The sequence below is a fragment of the Oncorhynchus mykiss genome, chromosome 10, assembly GCF_013265735.2.
Source record: "Oncorhynchus mykiss isolate Arlee chromosome 10, USDA_OmykA_1.1, whole genome shotgun sequence".
Lineage (NCBI taxonomy): Eukaryota > Metazoa > Chordata > Actinopteri > Salmoniformes > Salmonidae > Oncorhynchus > Oncorhynchus mykiss.
The window spans coordinates 54,808,022-54,832,078 of NC_048574.1; the positions used below are offsets into that span (position 1 = coordinate 54,808,022).

Genomic DNA, 24,057 nt, shown 5'->3' on the forward strand with positions numbered 1-24,057 from the left:
AAGGCTAAGCTTGAGAGCTAGCATATTTATTTCATTTGATTTGCGATTTTCATGAATAGTTAACGTTGCGTTATGGTAATGAGCTTGAGTCTGTATTCACGAACCCGGATCCGGGATGGGGAGATCAGAAAGGTTAACAACAAGATTACCGTTTAAAACGGTATAAGATACATGTATTTTAATTATGAGATTTCTGTTTTGAATTTGGCGCCCTGCACTTTCACTGGCTGTTGTCATATCGATCCCGTTAACGGGATTGCAGCCCTAAGAAGTTTTTAAGAAACAAACATTCAAGCGAAAGGAAACTTTTTGGCTGAATTTTTTTTTTTTTAATAAATGTGGGGTTTGACACATAGGTGTCATAACCAGCTGTACAATAATGCAATATTTGTCACAACACTTGTAAATATATTGGTCATGACCATGTTATGGCAAGTTATTTCTGCTGTTATGACATATTATGACATGGTTATGATCATGTCATAACTTGTTGACACTGGGTGTCAAGTAAAGCGTTACCAGATAATCTCCCCAGCAATGATAGTCTAACCCTATTCCTAGTGCTATACAATTATTCAATAAAGGATTACATTTCATATAGCTTGCCACTGTAGCTACATGGTTGTAGTTGTAATCAGTAGGATCAGGCAGCAGGTATTCTCCTCTACTCTCTGAGGATGATAATTGGTTGTCAGTGAAATTCCGTTTCAGCCTTAGTTTGTCGCAGTGCGATAAGACATCTAGACTGTGATCCTTGGCATGGCTTTTAACAGGCAAGCTGTGTCCGGCTTTATTGTCGCATCAATTTACTAGACATACAATGACGTTTGGAAAGATATGTCTTTCTAAGGATTACATCGCTGCAAGACATACTCCGGATGGACCTAGGCTCGACTACATTCTGGTAACTGACAAAATAAAGGAAAAGCCAACCTACTGTAATGAGTTAAGACACTATGTCCTGTCTAAGCAGGGGAAGGGAGAGGGGGGGTTCTACTAAGCTATATGGAATTGTTTTAAGAAGGTCATACCAAGGATAATTTTGCTATTTGATTTTGAGACCCCTTGAAGTATATAGATTTTTATATACATATATAACAATTAGATAAACATGTGAATTTGGCCTTATTAGTCCATATGAACAAATTGCATAACAGATTCACTAGATTGAACAAATATCAAAAGGAAGTTAGTTCTATAGTGTCTCCTATATCTGAGAGAGATGTTTTACATGTATTTAACTCCTTATTTTTGGCACTAAACAGTCTCCACATATACACAAGTATGTGGACACTTCTTCAAATTAGTGGATTGGCTATTTCAGCCACACCTGTTGATGATAGGTGTATAATATCGAGCACACAGCCATGCAATCTCCCTAGACATGCATTGGCAGTAGAATGGCCTTACTAAAGAGCTCAGTGACTTTCAACTTTGCATCATCATAGGATGCCACCTTTTCAAAAAGCCTTTGTCAAATTTCTTCCCTGCTTGAACTGCCCCGGTCAATTGTAATTGCTCTGTTTGTGAAGTGGAAACGTCTAGTGGCAACAACAGCTCAGCCGCGAAATGGTAGGGCACAGAATCTCACAGAAAGGGACAGCTCAGTGGTGAAGCACGTAGTATGTAAAAAGTAGTCTGTCCTTAGTTGCTACACTCCGTACCGAATTCCAAACTGCCTCTGAAAGCAACGTCAGCTCGAGCTGTTCATCGGAAGCTTCATGAAATGGGTTTCCATGGCCGAACAGCCACACACAAGCCCAAGATCACCATGTGCAATGCCCAGCATCAGCTGGAGTGATTTTATAGCTTGCCGCCATTGGACTATGGAGCAGTGGAAACGCTTTCTCTGGAGCGATGAATCACGCTTCACCATCCGGCAGTTCGAAGGACAAATCTGTGTATGGCGGAAGCTAGGAGAACGCTACTTGCCGCAATGCATGGTGCCAACTGTGCAGTTTGGTGGAGGAGGAATAATGTTCTGGGGCTGTTTTCATGGTTCGGGCTAAGCCCCTTGGTTCCAGTGAAGGAAAATCTTAATGCTACAGCATGCAATGATGTTCTTGAAGATTCTGTTCTTTCAACTTTGTGGACTGTTTGGGGAAGGCCCTTTCCTGTTTCAGCATGACAATGCACCCTTGCACAAAGCGAGGTCCATACAGAAATGGTTTGTCGAGTTCGGTGTGGAAGAACTTGACTGGCCTGCACAGAGTCCCATTGAATCCCTTTGGGATGAATTGGAATGCCGACTGCGAGCCAGGCCTAATCGCTCAACATCAGTGCCTGACCTCATTAATGCTCTTGTGGCTGAATGGAAGCAGTCCCCGCCGCAATGTTCCAACATCTAGTAGAAAGCCTTCCCAGAACACTGGAGTCTGTTATAGCAGCAAAGGGGGGACCTACTCCATATTAATGCCATATTAATATTGGGGCAGCAGGGTAGCCTAGTGGTTAGAGCGTTGGACTAGTAACCGAAAGGTTGCAAGTTCATATCCCCGAGCTGACAAGGTACACATCTGTTGTTCTGCCCCTGAACAGGCAGTTAACCCACTGTTCCTAGGCCATCATTGAAAATAAGAATTTGTTCTTAACTGACTTGCCTAGTAAAAAAAAAAATGCCCATGATTTTGGAATGAGATGTTCAACGAGCAGGTGTCCACATGTAGTGTACTTACTTAATTTTTTAAAAAGTTTGACCATCAGACAAGTCTTTTGAGGCCCGTGGGCGTCCTAGAGCAAACAACCTACATGTATGTGTTCGTGAGTCTCACCGTTTAGTGTTTAACACAAACTGTTCGGACGCTACAGCTTGTGGAGGCGGTAGAGCAAAACGGAGATCACCATTGTGTTCGTGAGAGTCTCATCTTTCCATAGAGGTGTCATAATAATTTTTAGGCAAAAATGTTCGGACTCTACAGATAATTTTGTGAGAAGACCGATATCCGGGATGTCTCAAATCTGTGTTTGTCAGAGCATAACTCTCATCTTTCACCACAGATGTTGAAGTGCTTGGATTGAGAAGCATCTAATGCATATCTCTAGGTTAAAATTACAGATTTTTATTGGGATTTTTTTAAATTGTACTTATTAGATTTCCACAGGTTCGCAGACATTACTCTAGGGGATAATAGGGTGTTGGGCCACGGCAAGCCGCCAGAACAGCATTAATGCGCCTTGGCATAGATTCGACAAGTGTCTGGAACTTTATTGGATAGCTGTGACACCATTCTTCCACAGGAAATTCAATAATTTGGTGTTTTGGTGATGGTGGTGGAAAATGCTTTGTCAGTCATCATTCCAGAATCTCCCATAAGTGTTCAATTGGGTCAAGATCTGGAGACTGCCATGCATATGGACATAGTTATCATGCTCATCAAACCATTCGGTAGCCACTCGTGCCCTGGGGATGTGGGCATTGTCAATGAGCAACTGGGCCTGCCCAGCATTTTTTTTGACCCTGCTTTCAATATACTTGGTCTCCCTCATTTAAAGTAATTTGATGCCCCAGCTGTGCATTTGAAACAGTAGCAGCAGCTCTTTTTGTGGCTCCACATCATGGGATTTAATTATGGACAAACCTATACTTAGGCTATGCATCTACACTAACTCCCCATAATGACAAAGTGAAAACATGTTTTTAGACATTTTTGCTAATTTTATTGAAAAGGAAATACATAGATGTCTCTTGTGTAAGTATTCACACCCATGAGTCAATACTTTGTAGAAACACTTTTGGCGGCAGTTACAGCTTTGAGTCATCTTGGCTATGTCAGTATCAGCTTTGCACATCAGGATTTGGGCATTTTTCGCCCATTTTTCATTGCAATTTTTCTCAAGCTCTGTTAAGTTAGTTTGGGAGCTTTGGTGAACAGCAATCTTTACGTCTTTCCACAGACTTTCAATGGGATTCAAGTCTGGGCTTTGGCTTGACAGCTGAAGGACTTTCATATTCTTGTTCTGAAGCCATTCCAGCGTGGCTTTGGCTGTATGCTTGGGGTCATTGTCCAGTTAGACTGGGGCAAAGATTTACATTCCAAGTTCGTTTGCGCTCTGAAGCAGGTTCTCATCAAGGATTTGCCTGCATTTGACTCTTTCATTGTTCCCTCTATCCTTACCAGTCTCCCAGTCCCTGCCGCTGAAAAGCATCCCCATAGCATGATGCTGCCACCACCATGCTTCACGGTAGGGATGGTGTTGGAAGAGTGTTGAGCTGTGCCTGGTTTTCTCCAGACATAGCACTTTGCATTCAGGTCTCATTAAACCACAATCTTTTGCCTTATGATCTGAGACTTTCACATGCCTTTTTGCAAACTCCAGGCGTGCTGTCATGTGCTTTTTTCTCAGGAGTGTCTTCCGTCTAGCCGCTCTCCCATAAAGCCCAGATTGGTGAAGTGCTGTGGAGACTGTTGTCCTTCTGGCAGCTTCTCTGATCTCAGCAGAGAAACTCTGTAGTTCTGGTCATTGGGTTCTTCACAAACACGTGACTGGCTCAACTGTTCTGGGGAAATATGGTATTCTATGTATAATAATGTGATAGGTGAAAGGAAGAACGCGATATGCTTAATCTCCTAATGTATTGCACACGTTGACTGCAGGTATTTTCTTAAAGTAGCTACAAATATTAAAACGTATTGTAAAACTAAAACTAAAATTCAACGGTATGGAAAAAGCAGCCTGTGGCTAGTTCCTAATACCCCAGTATACGTTATACCACCCAAGCCTAACTGGTATACATGTAATCCTACATATGTAATGGATCAAACCATAGGCCTATTCTTGTCTGTTGTCCATGTGGTATTGTTGCTGCTCTCTATCTATGCCCATGTTTATCATGTATTGATTGATGAATATATCATACTTATCCAGTTTAGAAAATGCAGACCGATGGTACATGGTATTAACATGAATGTCAAGACAGACATTGTGGAAATTGGTCGCATGCAGTTCAAATCCCGCCGATCCTCTGTCACTGACGGTAAGGCTTTTGTGACCATTGTAAGCACACAGAACATCGCCGCATTGGGGTCTTGCTGTCTAATTTATGTTTAGGGATCGTGCCGTGCTTTGTTAGGCTCTATGGTGTAATAAGGGGCAAGCAATAATGCTATATTTCCCATAAGAACAGTTACAAATCTCTGACATGCGTGCCTATTTTATGATGGAATAAATTGTAATACATAGTTCCGGAGTCTGGCGCAGCAGTACCGCTCCCGACTTGGGACCGTATGTCCCCACGGCGATGGGTCTCTGCTCACCTAACTGTTTGTGCCCTTCCTTTTCTGTACCTCCTCCTTGGTTTGAGGTTACTTAGGTGTTTGGGCCACACATTCTGAACATGTGGATCTTACCCCCATCACTAAGTTTTTTTTTTTCTGTTAGCAGTGGCTTTTGAAACACATCCGAATCAACCCGTAAGTGACAAACTAGAGCTAAGTATAAAAATAAATGAATGTCCTTTTAAAATAATGTCATACGAATCATGTTAATTACAGAACATTGTCATGATGTGTAGGATACATGATCATTGTCATCTCCCTTTTAAAGTGAATTCCAATGTGTTGCCCAATGGTGGCAACTTGATCTCTTACACTGGACGTCAGCCAATAGCTTTGAGGCCGCGGGTGTGATTCATGGTGATTTGAGAGGAATGCAGCAAGATATGTACTTAAAGGGAAAATCTATTCTCATAAAACCTGTACAGGACACTTGTTTCTTGAAGTCCTTCAGTTGTCAGGAGTATTTTTTTTTTATCTTAGTGACGATTGTAGTTCCATTTCGTGACAGTCTGTGATGCTTTCGATGTCTGTGTATGGGCACATTTTTGAAAATGAAATTCTGCGATTGTTCAGTTTCTGTAAACGGTGAGAATGCATCAACTTAGGTCAAACTCATTGGTGTTGGTGGAAAAAGTACTCGACGTTCATACTAGAGTACAAGTAAAGATACCTTAATATAAAATGACTCAAGTACAAGTGAAAGTTACCCAGTAAAATACTACTTGAGAAAGTATTCGTTTTTAAATATACTTAAGTATCAAAAGTAAACGTAGTTGCTAAAATATACTTACGTTTCAAAAGTAAACGTATGAATAATTACATTCCTTATTAAGCAAACCAGACGGCACAATTGTCTTGTTTTTTACGGATAGACAGGGTCACACCAACACTCAGACATCATTTTAAAAACAAAACATTTGTGTTTTGTGAGTCCGCCAGATCAGAGGCAGTAGGGATGACCAGGAATGTTCTCTTGATAATGTGCGAATTGGACCATTTTCTCTCCTGCAAAGCATTCAAAATGTAACGAATACTTTTGTGTGTCAGGGAAAACGTATGGAGTAAAAAGTAAAGAATTTTCTTTAGTAATATATTGAATTAAAAGTTAGAATATATAAATAACAAGGTAAAGTACAGATACCCCCCAAAAAGGACTTTAGTACTTTAAAGTATTTTTACTTAAGTACTTTACACCAGTGTCGTATTCTTCAATGTGAACCCCTTTCCTCTGACCGTTGCAATTTTTCCTCCCTGACTTTAGGACCCTTCTTATGGGGACCTGAACCTGTCAGAAAGCCACATCCACTCTGGCAGCTTTGCCTCGATGACAGAGGGCATCATTGCATCAGGACCATACAAAGGTACAGTAACCAGACTATCAAGAAATGGCGTGCAGCAGCAAATTGAATGTAAAGACTGTTTCCAGTGAGTGCGGTTTTTCCTTTTCTACTCTAACCAGAGTACCTAGTACATTTTCTTAAAAAAAAACATTTTTGGTGGGGGGTGGAGTGTAGGTCAGCTTTAATATTGCAGATTGTGGCTTCCATCAGTGTTGTCTGCCTCATTTCCAATCCCCCAGATGTACAAAAAAATACATTATACTGGCAGTACATCTTACAATTGTTATCTTTTGGTTTTAACTCCATCTTTCAGCTACCCTCAACCCCTTCCATCTATCTCTGAAGACCATCTAGTTTTGTTTTTTTATTTTTCAACTGTGCTGTTTCACAAAAGTTCTTAACCTACATACAGTTGAAGTTGGAAGTTTACATACACTTAGGTTGGAGTCATTAAAACTTGTTTTTCAACCACTCCACAAATTTCTTGTTAACAAACTATAGTTTTGGCAAGTCGGTTAGGACATCTACTTTGTGCATGACACAAGTCATTTTTCCAACAATTGTTTACAGACAGATTATTTCACTTATAATTAACTGTATCACTATTCCAGTGGGTCAGATGTTTACATACACTAAGTTGACTGTGCCTTTAAACAACTTGTAAAATTCCAGAAAAGGTCATCGCTTTAGAAGCATCTGATAGGCTAATTGACATCATTTGAGTCAATTGGAGGTGTACCTGTATATGTATTTCAAGGCCTACCTTCAAACTCAGTGCCTCTTTGCTTGACATCATGGGAAAATCAAAAGAAATCGGCCAAGACCTCAGAAAAAAGAAATTGTAGTCCTCCACAAGTCTGGTTCATCCTTGGGAGCAATTTCCAAAAGCCAGAAGGTACCACATTAATCTTTACAAACAATAGTACGCAAGTATAAACACCATGGGACCACGCAGCCATCATACCGCCCAGGAATGAGACACGTTCTGTCTCCTAGATATGATCATACTTTGGAGCGAGAAGTGCAAATCAATCCCACTGTCCTTTAGTAGTGGTTTCTTTGCAGCAATATGACCAAAAAGGCCTGATTTCAAGCAGTCTCCTCTGAACAGTTGATTTTGAGATGTGTCTTACTTGAACTCTGAAGGATTTATTTGTGCTACAATTTCTGAGGCTGGTACTCCATTGAACTTAAACACTGCAGCAGAGGTAGCTCTGGGTCTTCCTTTCCTGTGGTGGGCCTCATGAGAGGCAGTTTCATCGTGGCCCTTGATGGTTTTTGCGACTGCGCTTGAAGAAACTTTCTAAGTTCTTGAAAAGTTACGTATTGACTGACCTTGTCTTAAAACCTCTTATGGATTGGACCCTTTAAAAAAAAAAAAAAATCCACCTAAAATGACACACCCATATCTAACTTCCTGTAGCTCAAGGCATTAAGCAAGGATATGCATATTCTTGATACCATTTAAAAGGAAACACTTTGAAGTTTGTGGTAATGTAGAATATAACACATTAGATCTGGAAAAAGATAGTACAAACAAAAACACATGTTTTAATTGTTGTTGCGTCTTTGAAATGCAAGCGAAAGGCCAGACAGTGATGTAGAATTCTAGGTGTAATTTAGATATTGTCCACAAGATGGCAGCAGTGTGTGCATTGTTTCAGACTGATTCAGTGACAAATTACATCACAACACAATATTTTGTATAAAGTCTGCCAGGAGTTTGCTCAAATGTGCCAAATTGGTCCATTTTATACTTTTTCAAGTATAGAGAACATACAAAAATGCTATGGTAATAAAAATAAAAAAATCCCTGGAATGAGTAGGTGTATCCAAACTTTTGACTGGTACTTTTGACTGGTACTGTGTGTGTGTGAGTATTGATTAAATAAAATAAAAATGTCTATTTTTTTGGACTGTATTGAAAATCATACTGTCGGTATTTCAAAATACCCCAGTATGGTATACTGCCCAAGCCTAGTTTGCGTTATTCCTGTGTTTCGACCCTCCACACTCGCCCTCCTCATTCAACCCCGGTGTTCAGGTTGCAAAATGCAAGGTACTGTTTGTGTCGCCCTAACAAGCTGCCCTTCTGTCCAGCGCCAGAGATATGGATAGATGAGGATGACATTTTAATTTATAAAGGAGGAGTCCAATTGAGTTTTAATGAATTGCCTCTGATCTCCGTTTGATTTTCTCCTGGCTCCCCTTTCTTTCATTATCGCATCCTCGTTACACATGCAAATAAATTAACTCTCTCCCCCTTGGCAACGGACTGGAGGCGCTGGCGTCCGGAGGTTGCTGCGGACTCGTGAGTGTCCGCCGTCCCCTCTCAAGTCATGTAGATATCGTTTATTACTCGGAATTAATCAAGACCTATTGGAAAATTATTAACACAAGCTGTATAGATTTCAGGCTGTGGTGGGAACTGGAAAATACTTACCTTGGCATGCCCATTCAAGGGAGGCAGGTGAAGTCACTGAACACAGAGACTTGACGTTTGTATCAATTGACTCTTGTGACTGTAATTAACGGAACCAAAGTTTCACTTCAATGATACAGTATTTATGCAACAATATTCAACACGACAGCCCTTTTGTCCAGGTCCACATAATGTCTTTTTAATACATTTGTTTTCTCTTTTCAGTGTAAATTATTATGTAACATTCTTACAACCTGGTGTGTGTGTGTGTGTGTGTGTGTGTGTGTGTGTGATACAACCATCCTAGCTCTGCAGATTTTGTTGTGAAGAGTCAGAATCATTTGATCACTTGTTTTGGTACTGTAGCTTGTTTTTGGTCGCAGGTTCAGGAATGACTGAAGATTTACAACATTTACTTGGAGCTAACTTTGCAAATAGCACTGCTGGGGAATTAGAAAAGTCATAGTAAATCGATCAATAATATAATTTTAACAAAACATTTTCTTGAATTTATAATCTGTAGAAACTATGAGAAAGGTTCAGGATTTTTGTGACATATCACAGTACAGTTGAAAAATATGGCGACGAGCAATCCCGTAACCGGGAGCGTAATTATAGCCTCAAGCTCATTACCATAACGCAACGTTAACTATTCATGAAAATCGCAAATGAAATAAATATATTGGCTCTCAAGCTTAGCCTTTTGTTAACAACACTGTCATCTCAGATTTTCAAAATATGCTTTTCAACCATAGCAAACAAGCATTTGTGTAAGAGTATTGATAGCTAGCATAGCATTAAGCCTAGCATTCAGCACGCAACATTTTCACAAAAACAAGAAAAGCATTCAAATAAAATAATTTACCTTTGAAGAACTTCGGATATTTTCAATGAGGAAACTCTCAGTTAGATAGCAAATGTTCAGTTTTTCCAAAAATATTATTTGTGTAGGAGAAATCGCTCCGTTTTGTTCATCACGTTTGGCTAAGAAAAAACCCTGAAAATTCAGTCATTATAACGCCAAACTTTTTTCCAAATTAACTCCATAATATCGACAGACACATGGCAAACGTTGTTTAGAATCAATCCTCAAGGTGTTTTTCACATATCTATTCGATGATATATAATTCGTGGAAGTTTGGTTTCTCCTCTGAACGACATGGAAAAATGCATGCAGCTGGAGATTGCGCACCAATTTCGACGGAGGACACCAGGCGGACACCTGGTAAATGTGGTCTCTTATGGTCAATCTTCCAATGATGTGCCTACAAAAACGACAGAAAGTGTAGGCTCATTCCTGGCGCATTCACAGCCATATAAGGAGACATTGGAACACAGCGCCTTCAAAATCTGGGACATTTCCTGTTTGAAATTTCATCTTGGTTTCGCCTGAAGCATCAGTTCTGTGGCACTCACAGATATCTTTGCAGTTTTGGAAACGTCAGTGTTTTCTTTCCAAAGCTGTCAATTATATGCATAGTCGAGCATCTTTTCGTGACAAAATATCTTGTTTAAAACAGGAACGTTTTTCATCCAAAAATGAAATACTGCCCCCAGAGTTTCAAGAGGTTAATTGAAACCAAACCTGGATGGTGGTAGGGGTTGGGGGGAGCTGAAGGGAGGAACAAAAAAAAACAAGGCGACTAATATACTGTGTCAGTAAAATGTATGTATAAGCAGGAAGTAGAAGCTTAGGTATTGTTGTCCATTAGGTTACTCCAATTAGAGGAGGGAGGATCGGGTTAGGGGAAAAATAATAAAGAAGGAAAATATACACTACCGGTTAAAAGTTTGGGGTCACTTAGAAATGTCCTTGGTTTTGAAAGAAAAGCAATTTTTTTTTTGTCCATTTAAAAAAACATCAAATCAGAAATACAGTGTAGACATTGTTTACGTTGTAAATGACTATTGTAGCTGGAAACGGATGATTTTGAATAGAATATCTACATAGGTGTATAGAGGCTATTATCAGCAACCATCACTCTTGTGTTCCAATGGCACGTTGTGTTAGCTAATCCAAGTTGATCATTTTAAAAGGCTAATTGATTTAGTTTGGGAAACGGGCACCTCACAAGCCTTCAACTGGCAGCTTCATTAAATAGTGTCCGCAAAACACCAGTCTCAACGTCAACAGTGAAAAGGCGACTCTGGGATGCTGGCCTTCTATGCAGAGTTCATTTGTCCAGTGTCTGTGTTCTTTTGCTCAATCTTTTCTTTTTATTGGCCAGTCTGATATGGCTTTTTCTTTGCTACACTGCCATTGGAACACAGGAGTAATGGTTGCTGATAATGGGCCTCTGTACGCCTATGTAGATATTCCATTCACAATCTGCCATTTCCAGCTACAATTGTCATTTCCAACATTAACAATGTCTACACTATCTTTCTGATCAGTTTGATGTTATGTTAATGGACAAAAAAATGTGGACATTCCTAAGTGACCGCAAACTTTTCAACAAACAATACATGGGCAATAATAATGATAATGCAGTGGGTACACTTTGAAAGTTGTAGTCCTTTCCGACATAGCTAGCGTACAGTAGTGTTGGTTGATAGTAGCCACATACTTAGCATCAGAGGTTTTGCGTGATGTGCTGAAATGCCCAGTCATCACCAGCAAGGCGGCGGTGGGTCGAACCGTGTCCCAGGCAACAACTTTGAACTCTGTTTGTTGTATACCTTTCTGTTTGTGGGTATGTGGTGTGCATAAGGACACATCAACACACTGAGAAGGTTCCTGACCTGACCTGGGCCAGTGTTCACAAAGCGTCTGATCTGGGATCTGTCCATGTGATATTTCATTCATTATGGTCTAAACTTATCTTAGATCAGCACTCCTACTCTGAGACACTTTATGATTACAGACTCAGACCTGATATGTCACTTCTCAACTGGCTAACCCATAAAAGCATCCAAAGGCAAGTCTACAAAGACAGAAAGGGTTCTATCATTGCGGCCTGTCATTTTACAGCAACATCTGTGCTTTTTATTAAAGGTCGAGCATAGGCTTAAATGGCAAGTACAGAACGTTTGTTCCATGGAGGTTTCACTGACAAGTAACATCAAACCAAAAGCAAGGTGCAGGCATAGTACATTGTGTCCAATGTGGTGTCAGGTAGTCCAATTGCTTTAGGAGTCTTTACTTGGTACGATATGAACCTAGTTGTGCCACTAATCCCCTTTTAGTCCAGTGGGACTGTTCTGTGCCTGTCATCTCAAGATTACACCTCTTATTCGGTCTTTAGTGGTGGACCACCCCATCCATAGTGCCATTCAGACCCAAAGGAACACCCAAGGAAGATCTGTGGGAGATTCCATTTGACAGCTCTAGATAAGGGGGGGGGGGGGTTGTTGAATTGACTTACTAATCAATCGCCACTGTTGCCTGCTGTTTCCAGTGTCAGCAAGCCAGCCCACGTCTCCCGTGGCACCTGTAGCTCCCAGCTCAGCCGCGGCTAGCCGTCTGGCACGACCCATCAGCGATAGTCAGACTGAGATACAGAAAGGTACCCGCAGCAACAGAGACAGTGTATATATATATATATATATACAGACTTGCTTTCTGCTCCTTCTTATTTCTGGTTGGGCTTCTCTCCCTTGCTCCTTCCTTTGTATCAAGGCTCTGTGTCATTCCTTCAAAATCCATCGTCCACGTCCTTCTTCATCGACTTCTACTGCCGTTTCTCTTCTGTCTTCGCGTCCTTCCCCTCTCTCTCTTCGTTCAATTTCACCTTTGGCTTTTAGCTGCGAAGGATGCAATTACCTGAAAGCTTGACGGTGGTTTCTGGTTTGTAACAGCTGAGGTTAGGCCACTGGAAACTAATTATGTCGGTTGTCTGCATTTCTCCCATAGCTGGTTATAGGGGTCCTCATCTTGTTTTAACATTTCACAAACATACTTGCTAGGACCTTACACAGCTTCACCTGAGTTTTAATCAGCATCCCTGCTTAACTCCTGTGTCCTCCTTGCATCACTGGGCTCCCATAGTTCCTTGCCAGACCTCCCTCAAATGGAAAAACCTCCCTTCTACTCTAAATGAAACTCCTTGCTGTTGCTTGTTACTAATTTATTTTCCCTGCAGGTAAACATATATACTTTAGTATTTCACCTGTAGATGATAATCGTCAAAGTATCATAGTCGCCATCTAACTTTTACTCAGTGTTTCCATGTTCCAGTCTGATGACATGACTGGAAATGGTATATCAATCCTATGATTGATTCACCGTAGTCTCACATCTACATTTTATATTCTCCAACACTGTATCTTCCCAGAGCCCCAAGCTAACAGATACAGCCTCTCTCGACCATTCATGACAGTCGCCTTTCTCTTCAGGCACTATGCAAGGGCAGCCACAGAGCGGGCCGGTGGTCCTGGCAGACGACCTGAAGAACCCGGCCATGGAAAAACTGGACCTAGTGAGGAAGTGGAGCATCAACACGTACAAAGTAATATTTGCCACCAGTACTTACTGCCTCTCTTTCTTTTCTAACTCCCACTCACTCATTCTCAACCTTGCTTTTTCACACCCCTATCTCCTTAGTACCTTTCTCCTCTCACAATCCGGTTCCCACTTTGCAGGTAGACTACCCCTTTTTTCCTGGCATCGCACAACACACACACACACACACACACAGCTTTTCATAGCCAGGGTTGGATTGGTGAGCTACCTATGATCTCATCTGTCCATAATTCCCCAGTGTGCTGTGAATGTTTACTTCTGGCTCCCCTGCTTTATTGTACGCTCACAAAAGAACAAGACAAAAGGGTTGCTGTAGAACATCTGATTTAGCCAAACTGTTTCTCAGTGATAATACACGGCACTACATACTTTTAATACCCATTAAAGATATTGCTTTGAATGTGATCAGAGATTTAGGTAAAAATTTAAATAAAATCTGTCTGTTCCCAGAGCCAACATACAGGCTTTAGCTTGGAGGGCTAACATGGTATTGAGACATGTCGATGACCTGGGTTTGATACCTGGGGTTGGTTACACTAGGATCCTAACTATGTGTCTGATGTTGGGTTCTCAACCCAACATCAGATTCACTAGAATTCTAACGATGTTGGCGCTATCTCATTTGAAACCATGGTCAGCTACTCTCGGATGCTAACTATGCTAACACTAATTTGTTTGAAACCCCAGGTCAGTTACATTGGGATAATATATGTCAACGCTAACTTGTTTGAAACGCAAGGTCCGTTATTCTCAAATGCTAACAATGCTAATGCTAAATCATTCCATTTGGTCAGTTACACTAGGAATGCTAACACTTCTCTCCCCGCAGTGCACCAGGCAGATCTTGTCGGAGAAGCTGGGCCGCGGCTCACGGACGGTGGACCTGGAGCTGGAGGGGCAGATCGAAGTGCTGCGCGACAACAAGCGCAAGTACGAACACGTGGTCAAGCTGACCCAGACTCTGGCCAACCAGCTCACCCAGATGATGCAGACTCAGCGGCAGCTTGGCGACGCCTTCGCTGACCTCGGCCTCAAGTCGCCAGAGCTCCATGTGAGTCAGTCACTATTTTTTAACTCTGACCTAAACGAGCAACCTGAAGCTGGAGTAGGTTGAAGTAGTTGAAACGAATACAAGATCAGTTTTTTTCTTCATGCCTGTAATGTTAATGGAAGGTTAGGATTGGGAGTAAAGTAACCTCCTCCTAGATCTGTGGTTTGGGACATACCTTTTAAGGATGGCCGTTTCTGGCTCTGGTTTGTTATCAGTACTCTGAGATTACTTCTATTCTTTTTTTCCATAACCACTGATAGCTAGGTGAAAGGACTGGGTAGGTTAACACTATTCTGCTTTCACCTGTCAGATCAGTCAGTGATTTTCTCCCTTTTTTTACTCGAGCTGCTTCAGGTTGCCTCATTTCGGATGATGCTGAGTGGGTTCACTTGTGTTGAATTCTCAAATGCACTAAAAGCCTTTGATAAATTGGTTTAATTTGTATCTATATAAAATGGATTTAAAAGACAGACCGCTTAATGTAAAGAGGGACCTATTTTATGTGACTTAGCTGTTTTATACATGATGCATAATGATGCATTATTATTTGTAGTAAATGTATTATTGATGTACCCTGAAATAATAAACAAATGTCCCTCGCACTAACTCTCTTGCACTGGCTCTATGCATACTCACACATACTACACTGGCTTTCCAACACACACACACACACACACACACACACACACACACACACACACTGCATACGCTCACACACACAAAACACGCCTACATGCATATTGACCCTAAACACAGACACACTTTCACCCTCTTCACATACGCTGCTTCCACTCTGTTTCCTGACAAGGGGTTGGAACAAATGATTTCTCAATCATTTCATTCTGAACAGAACCGTCATTTCCACCCCACCCACTGTTCCAAACAGCAAAGTGAAGTTCTGAACCGTTCGAACCCCCAACAAGTAATGGTTTATATAGTTTCTTTCTCTTCCATTTTAAACCTCAAATAATGGTATAATTTCTTTTTTTTTTTTACATTTAGCTCTACTTTAAATTACTTCACCAATGGATAGAGCAGCTTGCTATGGAGTAGGCAAGATATGTACATGCATTGGACAGACAAGTGTAGGGTGCGGCAGAAATTTTCCGGGGTGAGAAGAGTGCTGGGCATGAAGGCATGGGCATGTTATGGCATGCATGATCTGAATTAGGCCCACAGAATTAGATCTATGAAGGAGGGGCTTCGATGAGGAAACTTTTGAATGTCTTTGAACTTCGGAGTTTGCTTAACTGACATTGGACCAGGGATAGCCCTTGATCATGACTCTCAGTTCCATTACATTACACATAATGAGGACGTTAGTTTTAAGAGCTAGACCACAGCTAGCTGGTATGTGTAGAGCGGCACCAGAGTTAAAGTAAAGACTTTTGTAGTTAATAAATCCAATGTGAAACGTGATATCGATAGTAACCTTAACCAGAATTGATAAAGTTCATCCATTGTTCTCTTAATTAAAAAAATCCCTCTTGCTAATTTTTAAATCACGCTTGTAACGTCAGTAGCTACAGTAGACTGCATGCTTCGGAGGGAGGGGAAGGTAGCCTACATACACACCTGGCAAAGATTTTCAGCTGGTGGGCAGCCAGACACTGGAAGTTTGAGTGACAGTGAGGGCTTTGCATAGGCGCTTTGAGTTTTTTTGTGGGACTGGAACAAACTGCACGGAACATAAAATAACGTTATTAACCGGTTCATATGCTTTTAAAATAACACGGCTCTGTTGCGGAAAAGTATAGATAACTTTCGTTCTGGTTCCGTTCCTCCCAAAAATGTTATTTTCCGGTTTTGTTATGTTCGCTGAACCGTTTCCTATCTCCTGATTGCCTGGTCCCTTTTATCCCTACCTACATGTACATATTACCTCAACTACCTCGTTATTTTGTTACTATTTCCTTATTTTTTTGTGCACATTTTTCTTTATAACTTTATTTTTCTTTATAACTTATAATGGTTGGGAAAGGGCTCATTAGTAAGCATTTTACGGTGAAGACCACCTGTTTTTATTCTGCGCATTTATTTGAAATGCATGTTTTGTAAGTATTTGCTTATGCGTAAATGATAGCTAGTTTTTATAGCCACCTAAAACCCTTGTCAGATCTATAGGCAATTATGAACAGTAAACTGGGTGGGACCTGTACTTCATGTTCTATCTTTATTGTAATGGGATTTATGCACATCCCCCCCACCTGCTGCCTAATGAAAGGGTTGTGTGTGTGTGTACATGTTTGTGTTTCAATGTTCTGTTTATAAGATGGTAGCACTGCCATGTTTCGTGTTAGATTTACTTCTGTTGCATGATGAATAAGCCTGTCCAAAATGGTTTATTTGCTGTGACATTTGGGCCTAGACGTTCATGGTTTGTTAAGAGTTAAGACTTCCATTTTGTATTAAAGGTTTAAATAAACATGTATCGAGATTTAAGAAAGCACAGCTCGTGGTTGGAAGTTAAATGTGACTGTCTGAATTGTCATTGGATGTCAAAATGATCTATGAGCTCTCAATTGGAAACCCTTTAAGGGAATTCTATAATGATTCAATATATGTAATTGTGTCCTCACTCTAAAAGCAATTTTCCCATGACATTGATGGGTCACTCAATATCCATTCATCTCTTTAGGAAATAAAGACCTTTTGCCTCATATTTTAGGGAAGTAGTATTTTGATCATATTCAACGATGCTATGCTTGCTCAGATAATACAATTGTTCTATGGTAGTCATTATATAAATGTGTGATGCAATCTTGTCTTTCAGGAGGAGTTTGGCTACAATGCTGACACTCAAAAACTTTTGTCCAAAAATGGGGAGACCCTACTGGGAGCTATCAACTTCTTCATTGCCAATGTGAACACACTGGTGGACAAAACAATTGAGGACACTATGATTAACATCAAACAGTATGAAACTGCCAGGTAATATGAGAATATCAGTTTAAATTGGTTCACTGTTACTTATTGACTGACTTGCATCCTCTTATTGAACATTTTGAGAGCATATGTTATTCCTAGTCATTTTCTGAAATGGACTCAGTTTAGGAAATTGCCATGGCCGATTAAGTGTTTTGGGGAGGTTTCATCAATGTTTTGTAGGATTTTGTTTGACTCTTGGACGTGTTATTTTCCCTAGCCTGGTCGCAGATCTGTTTGTGCTGTATAATCAACTCCTCTGGTCGTTGTCTGGCAAGACGATGACAGCTGGAGTTGTCAAGACGGCTATAGTACCCGAAAAATGTAAGTGAAAAAAATAGTATGTAGTTGACCTCCGTCTGCTCTTTGACATCCCGTGTAGGGTTGAGTTCGATGCGTACCGCACAGACCTGGAGGAATTGAACCTGGGGCCGCGGGATGCCACCACTCTGCCCAAGATAGAATACTCCCAGCAGCAGTTCCAGATCCACCGCGAGAAATACGAGAAGATGCGCAACGACGTCTCCATCAAGCTCAAATTCCTGGAAGAGAACAAGGTATTTCCGATGCTAGTTTTAGGCTACTCCTGATATGGCAGCTAAGTCTTTTTTCAGCATCAAGGGCTAGGACAGAATACATGTGACCAGATTTTGTGTCCTTACTAGGATGTAATTGTCTTGGAACCTTTGCTGTCAACTAGGGATTAACATGGGCAACCAGCATCCCGGGAACACTTCACATTTCCCGAAATAATAACATTTTTCCCCAATGTCGCACTAATGCAATTCCAAAAATTCTCAACATGCGCAGCGGCAGATGAGCCAAAAATAAAATGGCACATTGTCCAAACAGGTTGTTGCATGGAAGCCTTTAGCCAAGTGTATTTACTTCACACAAAGTAACCATAAATTCAAAGCACATGCCTAATTGACACTGCACATGCAACCCGAATGCAGTTAAACACTACACCAGGGGTGGGCAATTCCAGTCCTCGGGGGCCTGATTGGTGTCACAGTTTTGCCCCAGCCCCAGCTAACACACCTGACTCCAATATTCGCCTAATCATGATCTTCAGTTTAGAATGCAATTTGCTTAATCAGGTGTGTTTGCTACGGACGGAGAAAGTGTGACCAATCAGGCCCCCAAGGACTGGAGTTGCCCACCCCTGCCCTACACTATAGCCTATAAAATGTGTGCTTCTTTGAGCTGTCATTGTGACTCTTCAGACAGTCACAAATTGTATAGGCCCATACCTAATTCACTGTTCAAGAGTCGTATGGCTTGGGGCTAGAAGGCCTCTAGGCCTTTTGGACCTAGACTTGGCGCCCTGGTACCACTTGCCATGGTAGCAGAGAGAACAGTCTATGACTAGTGTGGCTGGAATATTTTACAATTTTTAGTGACTTCCTCTGATACCGCCTGGTATGGAGGTCCTGGATGGCAGGAAGCTTGGCCCCCGTGATGTACTGGGCCGTACGCACTACCCTTTGTAGTGCCTTGCGGTCGGAAGCCAAGCAGTTGCCATACCAGGCAGTGATGCAATCAATCAGGATGCTCTCGATGGTGCAGCTGTAGAACTTTTTGAGGATCTGATTACCCATGCCAAATCCTTTCAGTCTCCTCTGGGGGAATAGGTTTTGACGTGCCCTTTTCACGACTGTCTTGGTGTGCTTGTATATGGACTTGGTCTTTTACCCAAATAGGGCTATCTTCTGTATACTGAAATGCTCTGAGACCAGGTTGGCCAAATCTAAAACTGACCAGTGTTGCTGTTTGAAAAGTCTGGTGGGATATTTGCTAAATAAATAAAAAACTGGTCCATTACACAGTTGTTCAACCGGCATTAAATGCAACTGTGTTGTCTGACTCTGTGAGTGCTTATGTCTTTCTGTTCTTTCTCCTCCTTCCTCTCCCAGGTGAAAGTGTTGCACAACCAGCTGATCCTCTTCCACAATGCCATCGCAGCATACTATGCAGGAAACCAGCAGCAGCTGGATCAGACGCTCAAGCAGTTCCACATCAAGTTGAAAATGCCCGGCGGGGATACACCATCTTGGCTGGAGGAGCACTAATCAACCGATCCACCCCTCCCAAAAAATCCAGTGGTTTGGTCTGGAGAGGCATGAGCAAATGCTCTCCCCTCCCTGTCTGCCTCTGTTCCTCCCACTTTTCTTCAGGATTGTAAAAGTTGTTACACTAAGCAACACTAAGACAAATAAATAATAAAAAAACAAAGAAATATTTATCAATCTCTTGGTTGATAAACTGTACGTTCTGTTTTCTACTATGCTCTTGTTCTTCCTGTACAAGGAAATCCATTGACCGTTCTAATCGTGAAGTGGCCATCTCTCTTTTTCTCTCGTTCTCTTCTTTTTTACATGGAACTGCTGCAGTTCTTTTTGAATCATGGGAAATTCACTTTTTGGGGTTGATTTGACAAATCTAGTGAGAAGCACAGAGATGCTAAATACATTTTGGAAAGTGTAAAAGGACTTTTTACTCCAGCTTATGAATGTTGTATCTCGACACTGTAGAGACGTTTTGGGACAAATGGCTGTCATCTTCTTGACTCTGCATCCAGTTGGTTAACTTATCTCCACTTTTTGTAAAACTCTGGCCACCTATTGATGGAGTAACACATGATAGGCATCATTAAATGTACATGATGCATCATAAGCTAGATGTGACACCTGTTATACTCAGTGTATGACTGTAGGAAATGGATTACCACCTTCTTGGAATTAAATACAGTAGATTGGATGGTTGGTTTTCACTGTTTGAGTCATTGCATTGTACTGTAATGAATAGCCATTTTATAACAAGCGTCAATGTCAAGTTTAAGGTGCTATTATGTTGCAATAATGATGTTCATTAGTGTTAACCATTTTGTGTTTGTCTTTGACTTTAATCATGGGTATATGATAGACAATATTAATTATTGAATTGAACATTTTGTAATTCCAGAGAAATTGAAGGACCAGCCTTACCACGTGAACTTGATGTGCCTTGTTTTATGTCTGTACAAATCTCTCGCTCTGTCTGATGTTTCAACTAAACACAGACCCCTCACACTGCCAGCTTCAGGACCACATAGCTGTAGATGGATAGATAAAGAATGGACCAAACATACCTACATCACATACACTCCATACCAACATAAACCACTCAATTATCCTATTTCACGATTACCTCGCCGTGTGAATAGAATCCTTTTTGCTGCATTTGAGAAGCGGGGTAAATATGAGTTAAATCTCTAATTAGCAGCTGTTATCTGCTTTAAAGCTAACCTATATGCTAAACGTGAGCGTAAATGTTTGCATTTTAGAATGAGCAACAAAAGTTCAGTCTTAGCATTGGACAATGACAATCTCTATGCTAGTTAATGGAACAAGAAGCATGTTGATTCCCTTGACTTTCCAATTGCAGTGATTTAAAAAAAAAAAAACGATATCTTCCTCTCAAATATATATATATATATATATATATATATATATATATATATATATATAATACTGCACATTTATGTGCATGAGACAAAAAACACTTGTAAGAACTGTGTATATGAGTTGAAAGTGGACCTGAAAAACATTTGTACATAGGAAAGACCAGCATCCTCTGCCTGAGCTTCTAACCATTTGAATAGTTATTTTCTGAATACTATGGTTATTTCCTTCGAAAGGACCACAGGTATTCTAGCCAGGTGTCTCGTCCCCGCGGGCAAAATATAGGATGTCATAATGACGTTATATTCTGGTTGAAATGTTAGCCAGATGACAACCAGGTGAATACATCTTTTTCATGGTGCCATATTTTGGTTATCTGGTAAAATGACATTAAACACCTTCCCTTTAGAACCTGACCATAATATTCACAAAATAATGTTATTGCAACCACTTTTGCCCACGGGTTCCTCTGTCTTCTATTTGCACCTACAGTACCATTCCTGCTGTACAACAGCATGTGTGCATTGTACATCAATCTGTTCAATGAATTGATGTAAGCATAGATAAATATATATTTGTAATTTCCTCTATTTTACCTTAGATATTTTATAGGGTATATGAATGAAGCGATGGGGCATTTTTCTCATGGTGATTAACAGATGTTGAGTTCAAAAACAGGTTTCTGAATGTTGTGTAAAGTCTTTTGGGGGAAAATAAAATGTTTTCTTTGTGAATGTCTCATTTGGTGTTTTGGTATGTTTCCAATAATTGAGTGAAGGTGTTTTTATATTTTCACAACTTCTTTGCATTTTTGCCTTTGTTATATGATTTGTGTGTACATTTGGGTGATTTAGCCTCATTTTGTGCTGCCACCAGGGCCTGCTATGCGAAGGCTTAGCTACAGTATATAAATAAAGATATTTTCTGGTGTCCCCTTTTTTTCTTTTTTTTTTAACCGAAAATGCACATTGATATGGCCTGTTTTCTATTGATAAAGAGATGAATTCATTATGGAAGCATATTTTATGACTAAAGCACATCCTAAAACTGAGTGGAATATATATATATATATATATATATATATATATATATATACAGTGCCTTGCGAAAGTATTCAGCCCCCTTGAACTTTGCGACCTTTTGCCACATTTCATGCTTCAAACACAAAGATATAAAACTGTATTTTTTTGTGAAGAATCAACAACAAGTGGGACACAATCATGAAGTGGAACGACATTTATTGGATATTTCAAACTTTTTTAACAAATCAAAAACTGAAAAATTGGGCGTGCAAAATTATTCAGCCCCCTTAAGTTAATACTTTGTAGCGCCACCTTTTGCTGCGATTACAGCTGTAAGTCGCTTGGGGTATGTCTCTATCAGTTTTGCACATCGAGAGACTGACATTTTTTCCCATTCCTCCTTGCAAAACAGCTCGAGCTCAGTGAGGTTGGATGGAGAGCATTTGTGAACAGCAGTTTTCAGTTCTTTCCACAGATTCTCGATTGGATTCAGGTCTGGACTATGACTTGGCCATTCTAACACCTGGATATGTTTATTTTTGAAACATTCCATTGTAGATTTTGCTTTATGTTTTGGATCATTGTCTTGTTGGAAGACAAATCTCCGTCCCAGTCTCAGGTCTTTTGCAGACTCCATCAGGTTTTCTTCCAGAATGGTCCTGTATTTGGCTCCATCCATCTTCCAATCAATTTTAACCATCTTCCCTGTCCCTGCTGAAGAAAAGCAGGCCCAAACCATGATGCTGCCACCACCATGTTTGACAGTGGGGATGGTGTGTTCAGCTGTGTTGCTTTTACGCCAAACATAACGTTTTGCAGTGTTGCCAAAAAGTTCAATTTTGGTTTCATCTGACCAGAGCACCTTCTTCCACATGTTTGGTGTGTCTCCCAGGTGGCTTGTGGCAAACTTTAAACGACACTTTTTATGGATATCTTTAAGAAATGGCTTTCTTCTAGCCACTCTTCCATAAAGGCCAGATTTGTGCAATATACGACTGATTGTTGTCCTATGGACAGAGTCTCCCACCTCAGCTGTAGATCTCTGCAGTTCATCCAGAGTGATCATGGGCCTCTTGGCTGCATCTCTGATCAGTCTTCTCCTTGTATGAGCTGAAAGTTTAGAGGGACGGCCAGGTCTTGGTAGATTTGCAGTGGTCTGATACTCCTTCCATTTCAATATTATCGCTTGCACAGTGCTCCTTGGGATGTTTAAAGCTTGGGAAATCTTTTTGTATCCAAATCCGGCTTTAAACTTCTTCACAACAGTATCGCGGACCTGCCTGGTGTGTTCCTTGTTCTTCATGATGCTCTCTGCGCTTTTAACGGACCTCTGAGACTATCACAGTGCAGGCGCATTTATACGGAGACTTGATTACACACAGATGGATTGTATTTATCATCATTAGTCATTTAGGTCAACATTGGATCATTCAGAGATCCTCACTGAACTTCTGGAGAGAGTTTGTTGCACTGAAAGTAAAGGGGCTGAATAATTTTGCACGCCCAATTTTTCAGGTTTTGATTTGTTAAAAAAGTTTGAAATATCCAATAAATGTCATTCCACTTCATGATTGTGTCCCGCTTGTTGTTGATTCTTCACAAAAAAATACAGTTTTATATCTTTATGTTTGAAGCCTGAAATGTGGCAAAAGGTCGCAAAGTTCAAGGGGGCCGAATACTTTTGCAAGGCACTGTATATTTTTAAGACAATTCTAGTGCATCATCCATCTCCTTTGATTTGAGGCTTTTCCAAGTATTTTATAGTCACCTACCTGCAACATCCAAAAGTCTTAAGCGTCACAGGATCTAGCTGATTAGTTAAGAACCAGAATGGATGTGAAGTTTAACGTCGGGTCTTCTCAAAGCCATAACAACATAAAAGCAAGTGCTTGTGGAACTGATTTGTCGGTGCTTAATAAATTGTTGTCGCTCCGAAATTTGTCAACAATTCAACTTTCCTCGCTCCTGGTCAGTTTTCAACGATTTCATTCCTCAGATTCTATTGTTTGTCATTTTTTCTGATTGTACCATTTCAGAACGTCAAAGCCTATCAGTTTTAACAGTCCATTTGTAGTCATCAGACATTAACAGTGTAAGTGGTCACTCACGGGATATA

General features: G+C 40.6%; 1 protein-coding gene across 4 annotated transcripts in view; it reads left to right on the plus strand.

Annotated features, from left to right (window-relative positions):
* The window catches only part of arfip1 (ADP-ribosylation factor interacting protein 1 (arfaptin 1)), a 33,642-nt gene extending 11,793 nt beyond the window's left edge, over positions 1 to 21,849 (plus strand). For 2 of the 4 annotated variants that reach the window (XM_021619095.2, XM_021619097.2), the window contains 7 exons: positions 6,538 to 6,637; positions 12,437 to 12,544; positions 13,374 to 13,486; positions 14,330 to 14,551; positions 17,325 to 17,482; positions 17,859 to 18,033; positions 19,393 to 21,849. In XM_021619095.2, coding sequence (XP_021474770.1) covers positions 6,538 to 6,637; positions 12,437 to 12,544; positions 13,374 to 13,486; positions 14,330 to 14,551; positions 17,325 to 17,482; positions 17,859 to 18,033; positions 19,393 to 19,548 — 1,032 coding nt within the window. In that variant the 3' untranslated portion in view covers positions 19,549 to 21,849. The remainder of the gene's footprint in view (positions 1 to 6,537; positions 6,638 to 12,436; positions 12,545 to 13,373; positions 13,487 to 14,329; positions 14,552 to 17,324; positions 17,483 to 17,858; positions 18,034 to 19,392) is intronic. The other 2 variants (XM_021619096.2, XM_021619098.2) reach the window with 1 other exon arrangement.
* The last annotated feature ends 2,208 nt before the right edge of the window (positions 21,850 to 24,057 follow it).